The sequence below is a fragment of the Polyodon spathula genome, chromosome 5 (genome assembly GCF_017654505.1).
Source record: "Polyodon spathula isolate WHYD16114869_AA chromosome 5, ASM1765450v1, whole genome shotgun sequence".
Taxonomy (NCBI): Eukaryota; Metazoa; Chordata; class Actinopteri; order Acipenseriformes; family Polyodontidae; genus Polyodon; species Polyodon spathula.
In genome coordinates, this window is record NC_054538.1 from 58593048 (window position 1) to 58613149 (window position 20102).

General features: G+C 36.2%; 1 protein-coding gene across 1 annotated transcript; it reads right to left on the reverse strand.

Moving 5' to 3' along the window:
- Nucleotides 1–601: 601 nt before the first annotated feature.
- On the reverse strand, nt 602–20044 carry esf1 (ESF1, nucleolar pre-rRNA processing protein, homolog (S. cerevisiae)). Its single transcript, XM_041250873.1, has 14 exons — nt 19981–20044; nt 18280–18979; nt 17692–17993; nt 17284–17397; nt 16061–16170; nt 15158–15310; nt 13107–13221; nt 12378–12543; nt 12038–12205; nt 7081–7211; nt 5257–5344; nt 4798–4889; nt 3671–3820; nt 602–1162 (listed from the first exon to the last, which is right to left on the reverse strand). The coding sequence occupies exons 2-14, from the start codon at nt 18935–18937 to the stop codon at nt 860–862; spliced, it is 2550 nt and encodes an 849-aa protein (XP_041106807.1). The 5' UTR covers nt 18938–18979; nt 19981–20044; the 3' UTR covers nt 602–859.
- Between the last annotated feature and the right edge of the window lie 58 nt (nt 20045–20102).

The window sequence follows — 20102 nt, forward strand, 5'->3', positions numbered from 1 at the left end:
GATAAATATAATGTTCGCCAAGTTTATGTGATTGTTCCACTCAGAACAACAGTACTTTGACTGCTTTGAAAAACAGCTGTGCAATTGCTGGTAATTGATAAGCACTGTTTGACCAAATAGATTGTTTCAGTCCATTAGGTTAATCAGTATTAAAATGTTTCCTCCTCCAAGTTCAAAAGTTGCAGTGCCCCACAATCGCTTTTAATTTAAAAGCAAAAAATAAATAAAAATAACTTTATTTCTGTTTTCTAATACAGGTTTTTTTCAGTAGTTTTAGCTGCTGTAACAAAAGCAGACTTCCTCTTTGAAACTTGCTTGCTAATACCTTAAGAACTAGGTTGTTATGTTACAAAAACACACCAACGTCATCATATAGGTAAAGCGCATTGTGAAAAAAAGGAATATTTATACTATGTATTCTTAGGAAGTACTATTTACATGTTGGTAAATATATATTGTCATTAAAATGTTATAAATTCAAGTCGATTTCATATTTGGTAATTTAATGTAATTTTTTATTATTATTATTATTATTATTATTATTATTATTATTATTATTATTATTATTATATTATTATATAAATCATTGTATTTTCAGAGTATTCATATTGTTGAGATGTTTATTTCCTGATTTACCCAGGTATCAGTGTGAATACATTTGGATTTGAAGTTGCTGTTAAGAGAAACAAAGAAATTCCCTTAAACAAATAAAAAAAAAAAAAAAAAACAGGTGGTGCTATATGCAATATATAAATGATATTACAATTAATGTAGACTCCATTCACATAGAACAGACAGGTACTGCAGCGCTTGTGCTATGTCACTGAATGCCACATTGCTGAATTTTTAGTCCTGCTACTCATTTTGTTTTTAGCTTTTTCCGCGCCTGGAACTGCTGTGTTTTGCTCTTAATAGATTTGATCAGCATGGAGAGCCCTGGGTCCAGTGTTTTCTTGGCTGGCTCCTTCTCCTCTCCCAGCTGCCTCTCCTTTTTCTGAATAGCATCGTTACGGCTTTGCTGCTGCTGCTCCTCCCTCCGCCGCATCTTCTCTTCCACAATCCTCTGTGTGGCCTTGGTCTTCTTGAACCCAGGTTCCGAGGGGTCCAGGTTAAACAGGTGGGAGGTGTACATGGCTTGGAATCGGGGGTCAGAAACATCCACCTGCACACAAGGACATGCGAGAAAAACTGGTGTTATCTTTAATTATACCCCTTTTCACTTCTAAAGGATTTTGAAGCACATATTTTGAATCTGCATATCATGGGAACCAAGGTGAATAAACAAATTGTAATGCCATTCTAGTCAATATTGATAAAATATCAAACAAATGTGCAAGTTGAACATATTTTAACCTTTTCTTCAGTGAAAAAATGCTTCTTTATCTTTAAGTACAGAACATGTTTTATTAGCCAGTTTTACCCCATTACCCACTTTCCATTTCACTTCACTGAGTCCGATAACATCTAATGCTAAACATCTGGCAGCACTTATCAGAAAAAAGACTTAAAATCTACAATTACTGATTTAGAGAAAGTGGACATTTCATCTTGACATTAAATAAACTAAACATGTAGAACTACATGGGATACTGAATGTTTAGTACATCAGTGTAAACTGGCTATTTAGCATAAATAAATTCTAAATCTGAAATGTTTTGTTTCTCGTAACAGCTATCATGTGTTTTAATAGAATGCACTGAATCAACTGCATTGGAGAAAAATGCAGACAATTTAGGGAAGTTTTATGACATTAAAATGCAGTGTGCCTTTTTCATATGAAAAAGTTCCCCAATTCCCTCCATTGAGGAAAAACAGTTATTAATTATAACTTAAAAAGAACGTGTGAAAATGAAACCAAACAACTGTCTGAGCGGGTTCTTTCACCCCATGATGGCATCACCGAATGACTCTCTCATATCACATCTGAATAAGTTTACCGTTTAAAGCCAAATGATGCACCACCCATGTTGGTTAGGGACTATCATTATGAACTTGCAGCTATTCTATATGATAAACTACAAAAGCCAGAATGCACTTAATTAATTTGGCTCAAATACCTAAATGGTCTGAACTTTTGACACACATTACATTATACATTGAGGACAGCAACTATGCACTTTACTATACTAGTAGGGTTGGAATCCATGGATATAGATTTTATAAACATATTCTGTGTGGTATTCTCATTACCTAAGAGGAGTATGTTGGGAAAAAATACATAAATAAGGCTACTGCACCCTGGAGGCAAGGTTGGGTAGTAAGTGGATTGACATATTTTCTTTAAATAGAGCTCATACAGCATAGCATAAATAAACAGAACATGTTTTTGAAGTTTACACCGCATAGTTAAAGTTTTTTTGACAAAGAGCTCTCCGTCTGGTTTGCTGACTGCTGCATAATCCAGTTTATATCCCACCTGTTATATTTGTTTGATGACTTGAATTTGTTTAAATTTCAAAGTCTGAAAAGTGTGACGTTTTAATCACCATTTTAGTGTTTGGAGCATTTTCTTTTGTAGTATATTTTGCAATTCATTTTCTGTTAAGTTACAGAATCGGTGTTCTGCCATTTTCTCTGGTTGTGAGGAACGGAGACGACAGACAAACAGCTAAGGTATCTGAGCTGTAAATCTCCCTCACGACCAGAAAAGGCGATGTGTAAGGTTGGTTATAGGTTTTGCCCCTCGACTAGCGGTCCCTTACGGTGACGATACTAACATACCGGAGCGCTGTGACTGTTATTGTTTTTGTGTGACAGAGGAGTGAGAGACCCAGGAGCTGCAGCAACAGAGCCAGCATGGAAAACCCTGAGCACTTACCTTTTTACCTTCACTACACAAGCACAGCACAGACACAGACACCACTTTCCTCGGGAACTACAGAGCACAGTTTCGTGCACGGAGGACTGTGGTTTTGGAGTGTCGTATATGTTTGGGACTGCAAACCTGCCATATTGGCTTCCCCTATACCACTGCTGGTATAGGGGCGACTGTTTATTATTTAATTTACATTTAATAAATAGACGTTTTTCCACTGGGAGTTTTGTCTGGACGGTCACTTTATTCCCCACACCACTCACGTCCTGTCACACAGACGTTTTTTTGAAAAGGGGCGGAACTGACAGGGATGTGAAACAAATCACATGACAGACGGAGACTCTTGCCCGGTGGTGTAAGGATGTCAGGTTTTAACCAATCACAGGCCAGAATTTCCAACCACTCATTCATTCATTCACTCACATACATACATACATACATACATACATACACAACTCATATGAATACATTTTTCTTATAGATGTTATTTGCACTTACTAAAAAACAACGTGCTATGCACATCATAGCAAAAAACAACAACATGTGTTATGCCTGTCAGTGGGTCATCACAACATTACAGTTTAAGAAGTACTGTAGTTCTTTTTTTTTTAAAAAAACACTGCACGGAGTGATGTGTATAAATTTGTCATTGACTTCCAAAATTAAGTCCGATCGAGACCCTTACAAAACAAGTTAGAATGAAAATAGGGGAGTAACCAAGTCAATTTGAGAATGACACTAAACTAATGAATGAGGAACAGGAACCAGCAAATAGCACAGTTCTGAGGGTACCTTATAAAAAACATTCGACATTTGGGCAACACACACACACCAAACCAAACCCATCATCCATACCTGGAACTCGTCCTCTTCCAGCAGCTCCTCTTGCTTCAAGAGCTTCTTCTTTTTCTTTTTGCTCAGGTTTTGCTGTTCTACAATCTTGTCGTAGTTAAAATGCTTTTTATTGTCATCCTCATCATCCATCATCAGTAAAGACATTTCCGCCTGGAAATAAAAGGTATAAATAAGAATTTTTAACATTTTAGCATACAAGTATATAGTACAGTGCACAAGCATAGTGAGGATCAGCTATGCTACACAGTAAAGCATCCCCCCCCACCCCCACACAATCGTTTCATGACAATAGCACAAAAATTCTCATTCTGCACAAAAGCTTGACAAAGGGGGCTCCCGAGTGGCGCATCCAGTAAAGGCTCTCCGCGTGGAGTGCAGGATGTGCCTTATAGCCTGGAGATCGCAAGTTCAAATCCAGGCTATGTCACCCACAGCTGACCATGACTGGGCGCTCCTAGTGGGCGGCGCACTATTGGCCAAGCGCTTCCTGGGTAGGGAGGGCTTAGGTCAGCAGGGGAATCCACGGCACACTGCGCATCAGCGACCCCTGTGGCCAACAGGGCGCCTGTGGTTCTGCAGTGGAGCTGCCAGGTCTGTGTTGTCCTCCGGCACTATAGGCCTGGTGGCATCGCTGTGGATCCAGTGAGAAATGATGGATTGGCAGGAGCACATTTTGGAAGATGCATGCTCCAGACGCCGTTTCCCCAAGTCAGCTGGGGGATTGCGAGCGGTGAGCCAAGGACACACGTACTAATTGGGCATACTAAATTGCAAAGAAAACCGTGGTGAAAAACTGGCAACGACTAAATTTATTTAAAAAAAAAAAAAGCTTGACAAAAGGATTTTGTTTTATGCATGTTTTTCTCTCCAATGTGGAATACTGCTTTACCACAGCAACCTATGTACTGACAGTTCATGTCCTGCTTAAATCAGCTACTGAACCTTGGATTAAGTTCAGACTGCCACACACCTGTGGATTATGTACGAATTGACTTTTGCTTAACCTCTGATGTATACCAACCATGTTGTTATTTCTTTCTCTTTTATATCATCTGCAATCACTTTGATAATACATATATAAACTTACCCGGTGTATATAAAATCATTTAATAACAGTTAAAATGCACCTTTTGCTTTTCTACTTCAGCTTCTTCCTCTGGAGTTCTCTGATCCTCTTTGGATTTTTTATTTTTCTTTGATTTCTTTTTTTGTCCAATTCCTAAACACCAAGAAAACAACAAACGCATTACAGCAGATAACCTCGACCTTCAAAACATGACTAAAATATCAAATTCCAAATCCAGTAAATGATAGCAAATTACAAGGGAGGAGTCTTGTGGCCCAATAGCTCGAACAAACAGCAACGTTTGTAAACGGTCTTTCTGAAAAAGTAGGATGTTCAGAAGGTTAAACTGTGGATGGATAAATTAAACCGATATCAACTCTTATTTAAGGCCAAGGGACACTGCAGCTTTAAGTGAAGTCTGAGCCTAAAATAAAGATCTGAATGGTCTTCTGATTCAATATTGTTTGGATTATGACTTACAAGGCTTTGTATATTTCTGACAGTGATTGACACTGCTTACCAGCTTTTCCAAATTCTTCAGCAAAGTAAGGGTCATCTAGATCAACATCAGGAGGAAGTTCGTCATCACTGAGATCTTCAGCTCTGACCTAGAAAAATAAACCCACATTATCAAACTCAAAATCGGGCTAAGATTTTTTTTGTTTGTAATAAGACACAGAAAGAGCACACATCAACTTTTGTACCTTTACTGTGACTATTAGATTTAAGATATATTTTTCCATTTTCTCACCAATCATTTCAAATGTCTAAAGTAAATTAACAACAATTCATTAAGAGTGGGTCATTTTATAAGCTTTTTGGAACCAAAAAAAAAGGTCAAAAGGTCAAAATTCAGGGTAATGCATTTTAAGACAACCACTGCATATTACAATTCGTTTTCTTATCCAGTGTTTGTGGTCTGAAAAACATGACTGTACATTCAATTCTGTTTTGGTAAGACGTACCTCATAATAATAAACACATCTGCTTGTACGGCATAAAGACAAAAAACTAACACGGTGACCTTTCAATTTTCTAGCTTTAAAAAAAAAAAAAAGAATTATATATATGTATATACATACATGCATATATATACACACACACACACACACACACACACACACATGTTCTCTGAAACAAAAAAATTGCATGTTTTCTGGAAAAAGGGTCAGTCAGCACACCGATTTCCCACAAGAAATTAAAAAACATCTGTGTGCCTCATAGTTACTCTGTGTTTTACAAGCAGTGTTAGTCCATCATTTTTGACCACCTTTTACACTTATATGCAGCACATTTCATGTTGACATCGCAGCAGGATTTCTGAGAACTGCCAGCTTGGTGGTGTTTTTTCCCCCCAGTGTCTCTTTTTTTGCATACAGGGGATATGATCGCTCGTTATGATCACTTCGACGTTCACTACAGGCACATGTGTGATCGAGGATGTTTTTCTAAATGGAATGAGGTTTAAAAAACATTTGGAAGCAAGCTTCCCTTTCACTCTGGGTGTTGACATCTTCATGTACGCTGTCAGCACTGCTGTAAATTATACAAAACATGATGCAAAACATATGCAAATTAGCAAAACGATAATGATTCGTCACACACACGTGACCTTTCCTTAGCCCTACCTTAAACCACATGTTTTTTGTTAATTATTGATTGAAAAATGTAATAGCAACCCATTTGTAGGAGTACAACAACAACAACTAATTGTAGCACTACTGTGATGTAGTTTTGTGTATTTGGAAGCTGTTTTTAATTAACAGTAGATACGCTATATTTTTAAAAAATAGACATCAATTAAGATTGTTACAAGCTGTATATCCAAATATAGCTAATTCCTACAAGTATAAGCTGTCACTTTAAAGTGTTAAGCCATTCACATACAAGTAGAAACTGTGTTGAAGTGTATCTAGATCCAGGATTTGTTTGTAAAACAAATTATTTCCAAGCAAAGAAAATGCTCCCAGAACATTTTGACTATAGCCAATCCAAGTGATCAAAAGGTAAGGTTCTGGTGGATCAACAAGTTTATTTTTCTTTAAATCCTACATGCTTCGTAATTCTGTTTATTTTAGCTGACACTGCCAGACGAAAGTATGTGCAAGGTTGTTTGGAAGATTGCGGCCATGAACATCACCCGCAGTCTAGATTTAGCTGGATGCCTTTAGCATGGCATGCAGTTTCTGTGTAAACAGACGTGCTTGGAGGACATCCAATAGTTGCAATTCATTGCAAGGTTTATTGTGGGGGGGGGGGGGGGGGGGGGGTTGGGGGGGAATCTCAAGACTATTTTACCCTTGTCCGAATCAAAGTTTAAACACTGAAGTTTATTGTAGGTTACCTTTTTCACATCTGCTTTCTTTTTAAGCTTTTTCTTCTCCTTCTTCTTTTCTAAAAAGGTTTCCCAAGGGGTCAGATTATCCTTCCCTTCTAGTTTCTTCTTAACCAGTTGTTCAGCTGTCTCTTTAAGACCTGGAAAAATAAGCAGTGTTTTGTGTTTAATACAGATGTGTATCAAACATTAAGATAATAAAACATTTTGTCTCTATGCAACTAACTTAAATGTCACATGACCTCAATATGGCAGCCATATTGGGTCAGAGATCAATTTTATGGTCAGCAACAGATTTAGGATGACAGGTTTTAGAATACTGCACATACGGTCTCTGAGACTCAAGGCTTTGTCACTATGGCTGTGGGAAAATGACACTAATAATAAAACTTGAATATCTGAAGGAGTTAGATCTGTATAATTCAGAAACCAAAAAGTTGGTTTTAGTTTTGTGAATTACAGTAGTGATTTACATTAGTCTTTCTTCTTTGCAGCCTATATTTTATGACTTGCATGATGTACTGTATACTATGATATTAAGGTTACCACTGTATTTTTTTAAAAACATTTTTTTAACTTATCATACTTTGTGAATTTTATACCGTCCCGTCCATAGGCTTGACAAACTCATTATCGCTCTCTATGGGGTGCTTAACTATTAAACCAAGTTGCTCTTTTGATCCTTTTTTCCACCTGTGTTCTAGAACAGGTTTTAGCTCTCCCCCTCAACCCCAACCCCCATACTACCAAACCACCCATTGTTCTTTCAGATAAACTTTTAAATTAAGTTCATGTTGCCTGCCAATCCTCTAAATATTATTTGCCACAAACTTGTGTCATAATGAACTGGTCTAGTGTGAAAATCCCCATTCTGAATTTTTCATTATGCACAAAACAGACAGAGGGCTATTATAGGTAGGTAGTTGTTACAAAATGAACCCCAAAATAATTTTGAAGCAAAACATACCAGCTCACAAAAGAGCTGATGTAAGGGTAGGCGGACTGCAAACAATTGCAGCAATTATTAATGGATTAATAATGGCAAAGTGCTAATTTGATTGCAGAACTGCAGGTGAAAACCAGGCTCTACATGTGCCGTATTTTTAGGGGCCGCTTTAGTGCCAGTGTATAATGTTATAGTATAAAATGTTATCTGGCTGTCCCAGCCTTTTCAGTTGGAATGACTCAATTAAAACAAACAAAAAAAAAGAACCATTAAAACCAGTTTTAGTATATAGGAATATTCCTGGCAATATTTAACATTTTTGGAATGGTTAGTTGCATATAGTAACAGAAGTTAATGCGAAACAAAGAGAGGCTATATTTGTTACTTGACTTATGAACGGCACTGTAATGTGAATGATCAATTTCAGCTCCATCTTCTCATATGGGTTGACTCAGCCAGGTTTAATATCTCACAACACTATATGCCGAAAGGAAAACACCACTTCTGGAAATAATATGTACAGTCTCTTCTTGACGCTGTCATATTTCACCAAAATGCTATAAATCCTATCAACTGTGCACCACCAATCCTGTTTAATTTAAACATCACAGCCTACCAGAAGTGGTATGTAACATCCTGTACACGCTCCAATCATTTTTTAATTTTTCAAATTGCTTCCCACCCACCTTCCGCTGTTTTTTATATGTACACCAAGCGAAGTTGGCAACTCTGAGTGCAATAAGTTGCATTAGAAATGGACAGATTAATTTGTCACACGAGGTAACGGCTGTGTGGACCACCACTGACATTTACATTTGCTCGATCCAAGGACGACTCAAGCCCCAGTGCATTATTTGTCAGGAGGTTTTGTCAAACAAAACTCTTAAACCTGCCAATTGAGACACCATGCATCTATAAAGCATTTAGAATGTGATTTTTTTTTTTTTTTTTTTTTTTTTTTTTTTTTTAAAGTAACTTGAATCTGGAAATTTCATTCCTTGATGACCTGGTAGTGAAGATTCAAGCCCAGGAATCTAAGTTAGGTACGTTATATAAATACTTTACAGTAATTATTGATTAAATGATGTACGCAAATGATTACATCGTCTGTACAGCTGGTCATTTATTTCAGAGGATACAGGATAATCTTCAAGCCACACTTAATAGGCTGCAATCAAGATTGCACACAGATTACTACATATATAAAAAAAAAAAAAAAAAACTATTCATTTTTAGTAGTAAACTACAATTAGATGAACTTCCTGGTTGAGTCATAAGCCAATTACACAGTCTGCTCTGTCACCAAATGATTGGTTATAATTCTTGTGCAAGATCCGATTTGGATTGCCCTTTACCGACACACCACTCTTTGTTATATGTTACAATTGGACAGTTATTAATACAATTTAGGCTTTTATACTAGCTTAGTAAATAAAGGGAAACATAGGATCATATTTGAGTAAATTATTAAATCATACCTAAAATGGGTACAGAGCTTGGAATAAATTATACAATTAATAATTGGGATATGTTGGGATAATGGCATTTGTCATTTTTATGTGTCAGTTTCTCTCTTGTCTTACCAAGAATACGGCAAGAATGAGACAAATCAACTACTTTTCTTGTAAGAAAACAATTTAAAAAGTAATAGTGCATTACTCTATTTAGTTGGTAAAACATTTTTTAAAAAATAAGGCACGAGGAAAAAAAAAACTGCATGTGACTTTTTTAGTAACTAACCAATACTTGGTTAAAAACCTCACAAATTCCTAATAAACCTCTAGTAAATCACAATCCTGTCTCTGTTTTTTGCTGAAATGAGTGCCTTTCAGTGCAAGAATCACAGTGCTAGAGGCAGGGAGTGTCCTGTAACAATATACTTAATCTTAATTTGGATGAGATATAAAATTGAGGTCCTATTGTAAGTAACTCGGCAGCAGCCGTTGATGCATAGTTCACCCCCTAGTCTCTGTAAGGCGCTTTGGATAAAAGTGTCTGCTAAATGACCAATTAATAATAATAATAATAATAATATTATTATTATTTATTATTATTAATAATAATAATAAATGATCCTGGCGTTTCAACACATCATACAGGGCTAGTGTTCTTTTAGGCAAAGGAAGAGATTTCAAATTTAGTCCAGTGCTGTGCTCTAGTGGACAACTGAGGAACTGTATGTAAACATTGTTACCTTACTTCTATGGTGCCCAGTTCTATAAACTTTTTAAGATGGAAAACTGTGAGATCATTATCCTGCAGAATCTAAACTGACCAACAGCAGTACCTGAACTATAATAAACTGTTTCGCCACTATCGTTTGTTATGTTTTGTAAACAAATACAAGAGAAGCCATACTTATCTAGGAAGCACTACTTAACCCAACCCAATATTGGGAAAATAGACATGAAAGATATTACTTCAAGTGGTAAAAAATTTGAAATGAATGCAGCTTATTTGCAAGGAAGGGTTGCGGTTATCTCCATATAACTGGCATGCCAAAATGCCTTAGGATTGCATCTACTTAAAATAAACTCTGCTTTTTTTTATTTCATCAGTCCTTCAATTAAAAAACATACCCATAATAAAAAGAGCAGCAAGTGGTTAAACATTCTGTGATAGAAACATCAACGGAATAAGCTATTAATTAGAACTATCTTTAATCTTCACTAATGAGCAAAATATTGACAGTACAATTGCTTTCTAATTAACAAGTATAATTACCCTGGGGCTAGGTAGTGCTCTCAGATCAGAAGGCAGGAGAGATACTAGGGGTGTGCGATAATACCGCTATATGGGTATATTGTGATACTCATCAGGCAATACAATAACTGGTATCTGAACAACAATACCTGTATTTTTGGTTAAACCAATTTAAGGAAACATCTACTGGAAAATGTCAGCTATTATCTCGCAAGCTGTGCTAACACAGAAGAAAATATGACAGAAATGAGTTACTGGGCATTTCATATAACAGTTTGTCATTTTACATTGTAATATTTTTATGGAATTTAAAGTGTCAAAAAGCCCAGTTGATATAGATTTATTTTGGTAGCAAAAAATCAACATCAGCATCATTCGGCGTTAAATTCCAATATGTATCGCAATATATCACAATATTGTCTTCAGTATCACAATATAGATCCTCAGTCCCAATACCCACCCCTAATATAGATACTATTGCAAACAAACTTTAAAACATTCAATATTTCCAGTATTACTAAAAAAAAATAAAACTACGGTAGACGGAAACACCCTTTTCAATGTTTTTAGTTGCAAAGACACCTAGGCCCAGATTTACAAAACAAACTGTGAAAGGAGCATCGGTCCAGTAACAAACACCTTGGTCATACATTTTTTAATGTAACTTTTGCACGATTTGTTACTAGTTTCGTAATATTAACAGTCTGAACAAGCTGGAAATTGCATTTGGTGCAAATGCACATTTTCAGGAATACAATAAATGTACACAACATACTTTTAAAGAGTGCCCGAGTACCTGTCTTTTTATGGTAGGCTGCAATCTTGCTCTTACCAGGAGGAGTACCCTTTAAGAGAGTCTGCAGGAACTTGCTGACAATACATGCTCAGGAAGAATTACTGTAATTTACTGGGTTAATATGATATTTTGTTATCACTGAATCAAAAGGTAAAACAGTATAAATCTTAATGTTAATATCTACATCAGTGCAATGACTCAGATGAAGGCATTAACCATACCATTTGTCTTCCTAACTACATAAGACTGAGCATTTGAAAATGTATTGGCATACTGGTATATATTTTTCAAAAAAATGGGACAGCTAAACACCTCATGTCAGCCTGATAAGTTCCACCTAAATAATGGTACAGGGGATTCTATGACTGCAATAATGTATGATGCACTAACTGGTCACAAGTAAATAGTAAAAATAAGAAAAATATAATGGCCTCCACACTATCCTGTTGTAAGGAGATGCATATGCAACAAGGGTAGAATTTCTTTAAGAAATACAGCATAAATGATGAAGATGTACCAACCTGGCACCCATTTGATTTCCATCTCCATATCCTTGTCCTCATGTTTTTTGTCTTTCTCCTGGATGCTCTTCAGAAGCTCCCGGTACTTTGCTATCTGCTCTTCGTCATCTTTGTGGGCTTTCTTCGGTCTGCTGGCCTTTCCTTGTTCTGTATCGTCCACAGTGGCAGCTGAAGGGCAAATAAAGTGCAGTACATCAGCCAACAGGCAGGAAACAGGTCTCGAGACGTTTAAGAACAAACAGCCCTACCTCCTAATGTTCTCATTCATATAAAAAAAAAAAAAAAAAAACAGTTAGTGCCAAGACGTTTTTGGAGTAAAAAACTTCACGGTCTTTCTCACTTTGCTCCGACTCAATCGCAATGTCTTCCTTCTCCTCCTCCACCTCCTCTTCACTAGACGAAGCCAGATACGCTTGAAAATCCATGTCGAGAATCTCATCCTTCTTAAAGTTTCTGCTCAGTGCGGTGACACGTTCGTGATCTGTCTCATCCCACGTCAGTTCCACCTTTCATAAAAACACAATAATTGTATACTATAGTAAGTATTCTCAACTGAATTGTAACTTCACATCTTCATTAACAAAACCCAACCCTTATTGTAACTAAATAGTTACAGTGTCTTATATGGAAATAAGTCATACACTAAAATATATATTGGAATACGCAAGACTGACCTGCCAAGAGAAGTTTTTTTTTTTTCTAGAAATGTTTAGATACCTGCAATCTTGAATAAGTTGGGAAAAGTTACAGCACTTGTAAAAACCCATTACCTAATGCTAACTTAATTTATTTTAATGGACCGTACACAAAGTAATAAAACATGTAAGGAATTTACATGCAATCTTTACAACATTTTTTTCAAAGTCCTAACTGAATCCATAGTTCTTGTTTGAACATATAGAGGTACATTAGTTCCTGCTCTCTGCTCAGCCTCTTTACCAAATATTTCAGAGCAATCAGATAGCAGCCAAAAGTGTGTGCAGACCTGTACAAAGAGTACAGTTCTACTCCTAGTGTTATATATAGGATATCTTTTGTTTAAAGTTTGCACGTGTTCTTTCCTCTCTACCTTTGATGTTGCCATTGCTGTTGAGGTAAAATATTTTGGGGTATACGAAGCCAAGTCAACATCTGCAGCAACATCTTTTGGCTCCTCATCAAACATAACGTCGTCTGGAATAAACCTGAAAAAAGACAGAAAGAATAACAATCATTGCACTGTGTTGAACAGTAAAGGAATTGTTAGCTCGCTGTCCTTAGTAGCCAACTTCTTGAGACAGGATTCTCACCTATTTATAAACCTACAACTGAGCGGACACTAGTCTGCATGCTGCTTGAAAAATGTAGAAAAGGATACTTTTATTGTAGAAAGTGATGCGCAAGCTACAAGTTTCAGGCAACTTTGTTGCAAGCAACTGTATCCAAGGACTGTTGATTTTGTAGAAGCAACATTATGTCCTAGAATAAATCAGCCAATGAAAGTGATGTAAAAAGTCATGTGATGCTTCTTCGCTGGCAAATAAAAAAAACTAAGAAAAATGGCAGAGAAAATGAATGCGGAGCCGGTGTGAGATATTGTGAGGGAGACACTCCTTGTCAATTTTTTTTAGGGTGATTTGTAATTTTTTTATTTTAATGTATTTATTTGTTTATTTTAAAATAGGTTCCTGGTAGTTAATGACCAATTTGTCAGCCATTAAAGTCAACAAAATTCAGAATATTATATTCCTTGGGGGAAAAAAAAAACTGTTTTAAGCATAATGCGTTGACATTATAGTCTAATATTAGAAATTACAAAAAAAAAAAAAAAAAAAAAGGAAAACGGTTTGGTACCGATGCTGAAGCATTGCAGCGTTCATGTTAAGCTGCAGGAGTGTGTTATGTTGAAGTTCCCAAGTTGTGTTTTCAGTGGTCTCAAGTGGTCTCAAAGTGTCTCAAATAAAGGCTTTCACTTGATACAGCTAACAGTAACGGATAAAGCGACTCCTACTTTTTGTTTAAAGCTGTTTGAACCCTGCAGTTCAGCAGACTGTATTGTTACACAGTTACCGATATCTGATTTGTGGAAGAAGAAAAGAAATATCCTCACCTGGCAATTAGGAATTCGGTTCAAAATAATATAAAAACTATAACAATAATCATATTTCAACTTCTCTCTATTTACAATTATTTTTATTTACAAATAAAGAACAAAAACATTCAAGCAAAACATTCAAGACAAAAATAACACATTCAGAACAAAAATGATGAGGGGAATGGTAAATATTACTAATACAATATATACATATTTAATGATCAAGTTTATTTTATTATTTTGAACAAAATGTTGGTAAATTCTGTGGACACTGAATAACACCAATAAACTTTTTGATAGGATATATCATCTATGTTTTGTCCTTTCGGTGTTGTCCATGAACATTCTATCTACAATTGCTCCATACTGTAGAATCGTGTCCCCTGAAATTTGAAGCAACGATGTAGAAGCAACAGCTTTCATTCTGGCAGCATGTAGACTAGTGTCCCCTTGGCTTAAAGCCTGGCATTGTGTTCCACTACAAGTTCAGAGGTTATCTCTATAAAGATCTTAACAGAGACGTCTCAACAAACCACAGCATAATGCATCTGTGTACCATCTTCCTGCACCAGTGCTGCAAAACCATTCAAATCGTTTGACCGCTGACATGTATACCATTGTCACTGCTTAAAGATGCTGTCTTTTGGTGCACCATTGACTGCTTAGTATATTTTTTTTAAAACAAATTTAGAAAAATAAGTAAATCTGTTTTTGTGTTTGTTTTTTTTACAGTAACTTAAGCAAATGAAACAAGGAAGTTGTATTAATGATATAAAGGAACTATGAGAAACATGGAAAATCTACATGGATTAAGCCAAAAGATCATGAGGTATATTTAATTGATTTAAAACAGCCTTTTGCATGGTTATACAGACTGAAATATACCAACAAGACTAATGTGCACTGTTGGATGTCTAAATTTCATAATCTTGGGTCTTTACTAATGATTTAAACAGTGCCAGTATTTAGATCAATTAAACAGCCGAGGATTGATGACCAGCTACGTGTATAAAAGCCTGCTGAAACTGGGGAACGTTTTCCTGTACCTGAGGTCTACGAAGGAGCAGCTGCTTTCATATTCAAAGCCGTCACATTCTTCGTAGATTTTGCTGGCAGTTTCTGGAGAGTCACAGTCCACCACAGCATAAAAGTACTTCATACGCTTCAACTGGTATTCCCGCATTTTTTCTCTATAGATCCTGCAATAAAAGAAGAAGAGTTAAAAATTCAAAATGTCAACATCTTGGCATGTTTCTAATTCCTGGTATAATACTGCCCCCCCGTGGAAACAAGAGTTTTGCAATTATGCTTCACTTGTATGAAGCTCAACAGAAGTTAAACCCCAGTTTAAAAGTGTCTGTCCAGCTGATTGACGGCAGATAAAAGACAACAAATTAAAAAAAAAAAAAAAACTAGGATTTTATACCATTTCTTTCCAAGGTCCAAAGGAGATTATTTATTGTTTTTGAGTTTAACTGATTAGCCTATTTCCCATTATTCAAAAGCCTTCAGACAATGGTCAGTAGAAAAAGTTGCCGAATTGTCTCTTTTCTGACTATCAGTACTACACTGCCACCATGTGCAGACATTGGTTCTAATAAAATGTTCAGAAAAAAAGATAGTTAACCAAGGCTAAAATCCAATTTCTTCGCATTATCAGCTTTTATTCTTTGCTTGATTTTTACATTAATTGGAGGTATGCAGATTTGTTTTAAGAACCACTCTTTATCTTTACAAACAGCTGTGTATGGCACATTTTACTTCGGTATCAGTCTGACATAGTGAGTGAGTGTGTGTGTGTATATATATATATATATATATATATATATATATATATATATATATATATATCTATATATCTATATATCTATATATATATATATATATATATATATATATATATATATATATATATATATATATATATATATATATATATATACCATTACCTCTCCTGTTCTGTGTCTTTTTCAGGGTCTTCGGGAAGGGCCACCAGCTCTAAGGGTCCCTGAAGCTGTTCAGCCTGCATTCTTTCCTCTCCGAACTTCGAAGCATGTATCTAAAGGAGATGCAATATATCATATAAATACGTAAAGCATTTTTCCATAAAATAATAAATCCTCAGAACATGCCTAACCCAGAGCTGGATTAAGAACTCTTGAAGGTCTAAGCACACAGGATCCCAAGGGCACAGACACAGTCACAGAAATAAATGCGCTCCCCTTCCCCCCCTTTACTCATGTTTCGTGCACAGATTACAAAAATTCTATTAAAAGGCACAAACGATTAAACTGTTTTTCAAAAGACGCTTGACAAAAATGTCTTAGTAAAAGTCAGTCTTTTGGGCTGATTTGTGACACAGTGCTGTCCATGTTACATCTGAAATCCCATGTAATTTACAGCAGGACTTCGAATCAGGTGCCCAATATATTTGGTGAGAAACTTGTGAAACATTTTCTGAATTTGAATATATTTAGGGACCTTTGTCGAAGGAAGAAAAAAAACATTATAGGGAAATACTTAATAGTTAAATTATACCCAATGTGGAAGAGTGCAATGCAATATATAGCCTATATTTTTATAAACAAATAAAACAAACAAAAGAACAAAATATATATCAAAAGTGTAAAACAGCAGTCTCTGGAAGAATCTGATCAACTATAAAATATAACAGACCGTGCTTTTATCAATTTACTACATTTGCTTCTGACTTAAGTCAAAATAATTCTGATAACCATCGAGCCTGACATGTCAAGTTTAACTGTTGCGATTCTCATTACACAGTGCCCAATGACGCCTCCTCACTAAAGCCACTAAAAATGTTGGAGTGAAAGATGAATGAGTGGGATTTGTCCTGCACTACTTCAGGGGAAACGGAACCTGGCTTTTTACGATTCCTATTGACCAAAACATCACATCTTTTCAGCAATGTCAAGGTAGACCCCACAATTAGATGCAGCAATACAGCATTAACTAAGTTCATTAGCATTCAGCTAGCAGCTCTTAACCCAGGCATCCCTAACATATATTCTGCAATATATAAAAGCTACATTACCATAAATCAGTTTTAGTCGTAATGTGCAAGAAAAGCATTTATCTGACAGAAAGAGGGCTCACAGTAGGCTGACAAGATTTTAGAATCACCATACCATCCAAAGAGGCCATTCTTTACCTTGACAGAAAGCACAACCCCTCCTTTGGGTTTAAAAGAATTCAATAAAGCCAGCAAGTCTTTTGCCTTCAGTCTGTCCCAGTCCATGTTACAAACTGCTAATCTTCGTGTAACCTGTTAGGAGAAATACGAGGGGACAAAAAATATGTGAACAAAAAAAACTGTTATATTGAATTGGAAGATATAACAACCGTTCAATATAACAGTCTCTAAACCATTTCTCTTAGGATTTTCTTGATACCACAGTTTCTTTGATGAACTTCTTTAAATTATATTAAGCGATATAAAAACGCAATCGATTAGATTTTGGAGATGATCAAAGGTGGTGTCTTTTTTTTCTGTATCATTTTCTAAATAGAAGATTCCTATTGAGCTTTTATCAGTAGAACAGGTAAACAAACCACTTACCGTGTCACCTCTGGGGGCATCCTTCCACAGCTCTCCCCAGTCATGCTCCACATCCTCCTCCTTCCGGAGCAGATCAGTCAAGTCGTCCTCTTCGTCTTCTTCAGAGCTGGTCTCAATGTTCCCTTTACCTCTAGCCAGGTCAGGGCCACTGTCACTCTCCTCTTCAGAATCACTTCCCTCATCAGAATCGTCCTCGTCCGATTCAGCCTCCTCTTCCTCTTGTCCCCACTCATCCTCATCATCTTCTGACAACTCTGCTGCAGACTCACTTTCCTCATCAATGCTGCCATAACTCTCATTCTCTAAAATAAATTGAACAACTGCATTCAAGAGCTACACAGTAGTCTTCAAAAACAGCGAGGTATTTTGCCATTCTAATTGGCCATTTAAAATCAGTTCAGTTTTGGTGTTCATCTATAAGACACCTCTCCTATAAACCGCTGCCAGCACAATCCACCATATTTTATCAGAAACCCCACTTTAAAACTACCTCACCCTTTATGTCAACACATTTTCTGATTGGTGGCACCTGTCAACTCATTGAATTCTGGTTTCACCTATTCTGAAAAGAAAATAATGTTTACAAACCTGATCCAGCCACACCTTCATCAGAAAGATCATCTTTCATTTTAAGTTTGGTCAGCTTCTTGTTTTCTGGAGTTTTTTGCTTTTTCAATTCAGCCAAAATAATTTTCTGCCCCTCTTGTACGGGTTCAACATTACTGCGACCCTCTGTTTCAGTTGACTGTAAAACATTTTTGGCTTTACTTTTCTTGTTCAACTTGTCAATGGAAACCTCTAGATTGGGGGATTCACTTTCTAACTGTTTGCATTTTACTGTTCCACAAGTGGCTTCCTTTTCTTTTTTGCTCTTACTTTTCCCTTTAGTTTTGGGCTTCTCTGTGTTTTGTTCTATCAAATGTCGCACATCTTCAGTTTCCACTTTCGCCTTAGACTTCACCTTCTTTTTCTTTTTTTTATTACTAAGCTTTTTGTCTTCATGGTCTGACTCTTCAGAGTCTGACAGGTCATAAAACCGTTTGAGGTCATCCGTGGAGCTGTGGTTGATTGGTCTGCCTCTTTTGTCCACCGTGTACTTGAGCTTAAATTGTTTGTCGTGAAACATTGCTTGAAACCTCTTATCAATCTTAATTTTGCGCTGCCTTTCTGGCATCTCCCAAAACCTTGGGTCCTTCATTACACGGTTAAACCGATCATCACCATCTTGTTTCGGTTTGGATGCCATTTTCGTGTTCTATTCCAAACACCAACAAAAAAAGAAATAAATCTGAAATTAGAAAAAAAAAAAAAAAAAAAAAAAAACAACATTCTGTAAGTATTGATTATTTATTCAATTTGGGGTCAAGAAGAACTACTTCCTTGTAGTGACCCCCGGGTATTCTATTTAACCTTTTACACGCCCCAACAGGTTGAGTCCTAGACAAAAATGAAAAGTTTGAATAACAGACACTTACACTGTCTGTTAACAAAAACGTTATACAAGTTTTTAAAATGAACCACCCCAATATTTAAGCACTTGGAGGCAGTGCAAAAATCCCACTCAACGAAAGAGTTCAAACGAAGTCAGAGGAATAACCAGCATTTCAATTCAGTAATACTTAACACAGCACAACTCAGCATGGAAATCGTTCTGCACTACTTAAACTGAATACTGGTACGTTTTTATTTCATTTTTACTCTATTAACAACATTTATTGAGGACATACGACTTTTTAAATATCTGGCTACAGATAGTAAAGCACTTTAGTTTAAACCAAAAGACAGTATATATTTCATGATACCATTAGTTTAGTTAAGCTGTCATTTTTACATACTGTCTGAATACCAACTTAAAATACAGGTAAATGCTGCAGTATGCACGAATTCCAAATACAGGTAAATGCTGCAGTATACACGAAACTATTTGTATTTCTTAATCAGGATGACCTGACGGATCACATTCATAATTCTCTACTGACACGGTGGACTCATTTTGTATCGTCACGGGTTGTCATGTCGTGCAAGATTGTGCATTTATTATTGTATAATTTAACGTCGCCCTACATTTGGAAGACAGAAACTTAACTAGCCGTTAAATTAATAAAAATAAGTCATTAACTTTCAAACCACACATTCTTCAATGTTTATGAGATAGCTACTGTACATGTAAAGTTCCTTTCTAAACAAAAAATCAACTACGTATAGCAACACCAATGGGGTACAACTCTGTCTTGTAACACTTTCGAAACCGTTAATTAAAAATGTAATGTGTTTTTTATAAACACTTACCAAAGCTGTGTGAGCACACGAACACTAAAACAGCACCCAAGGAAACCCACGTGGTATAGTTCCCACAATCCTCTTTTCCAGTACTGTATCATTTCCTTCTCCCCGCCTTCTTTCTACGGTGG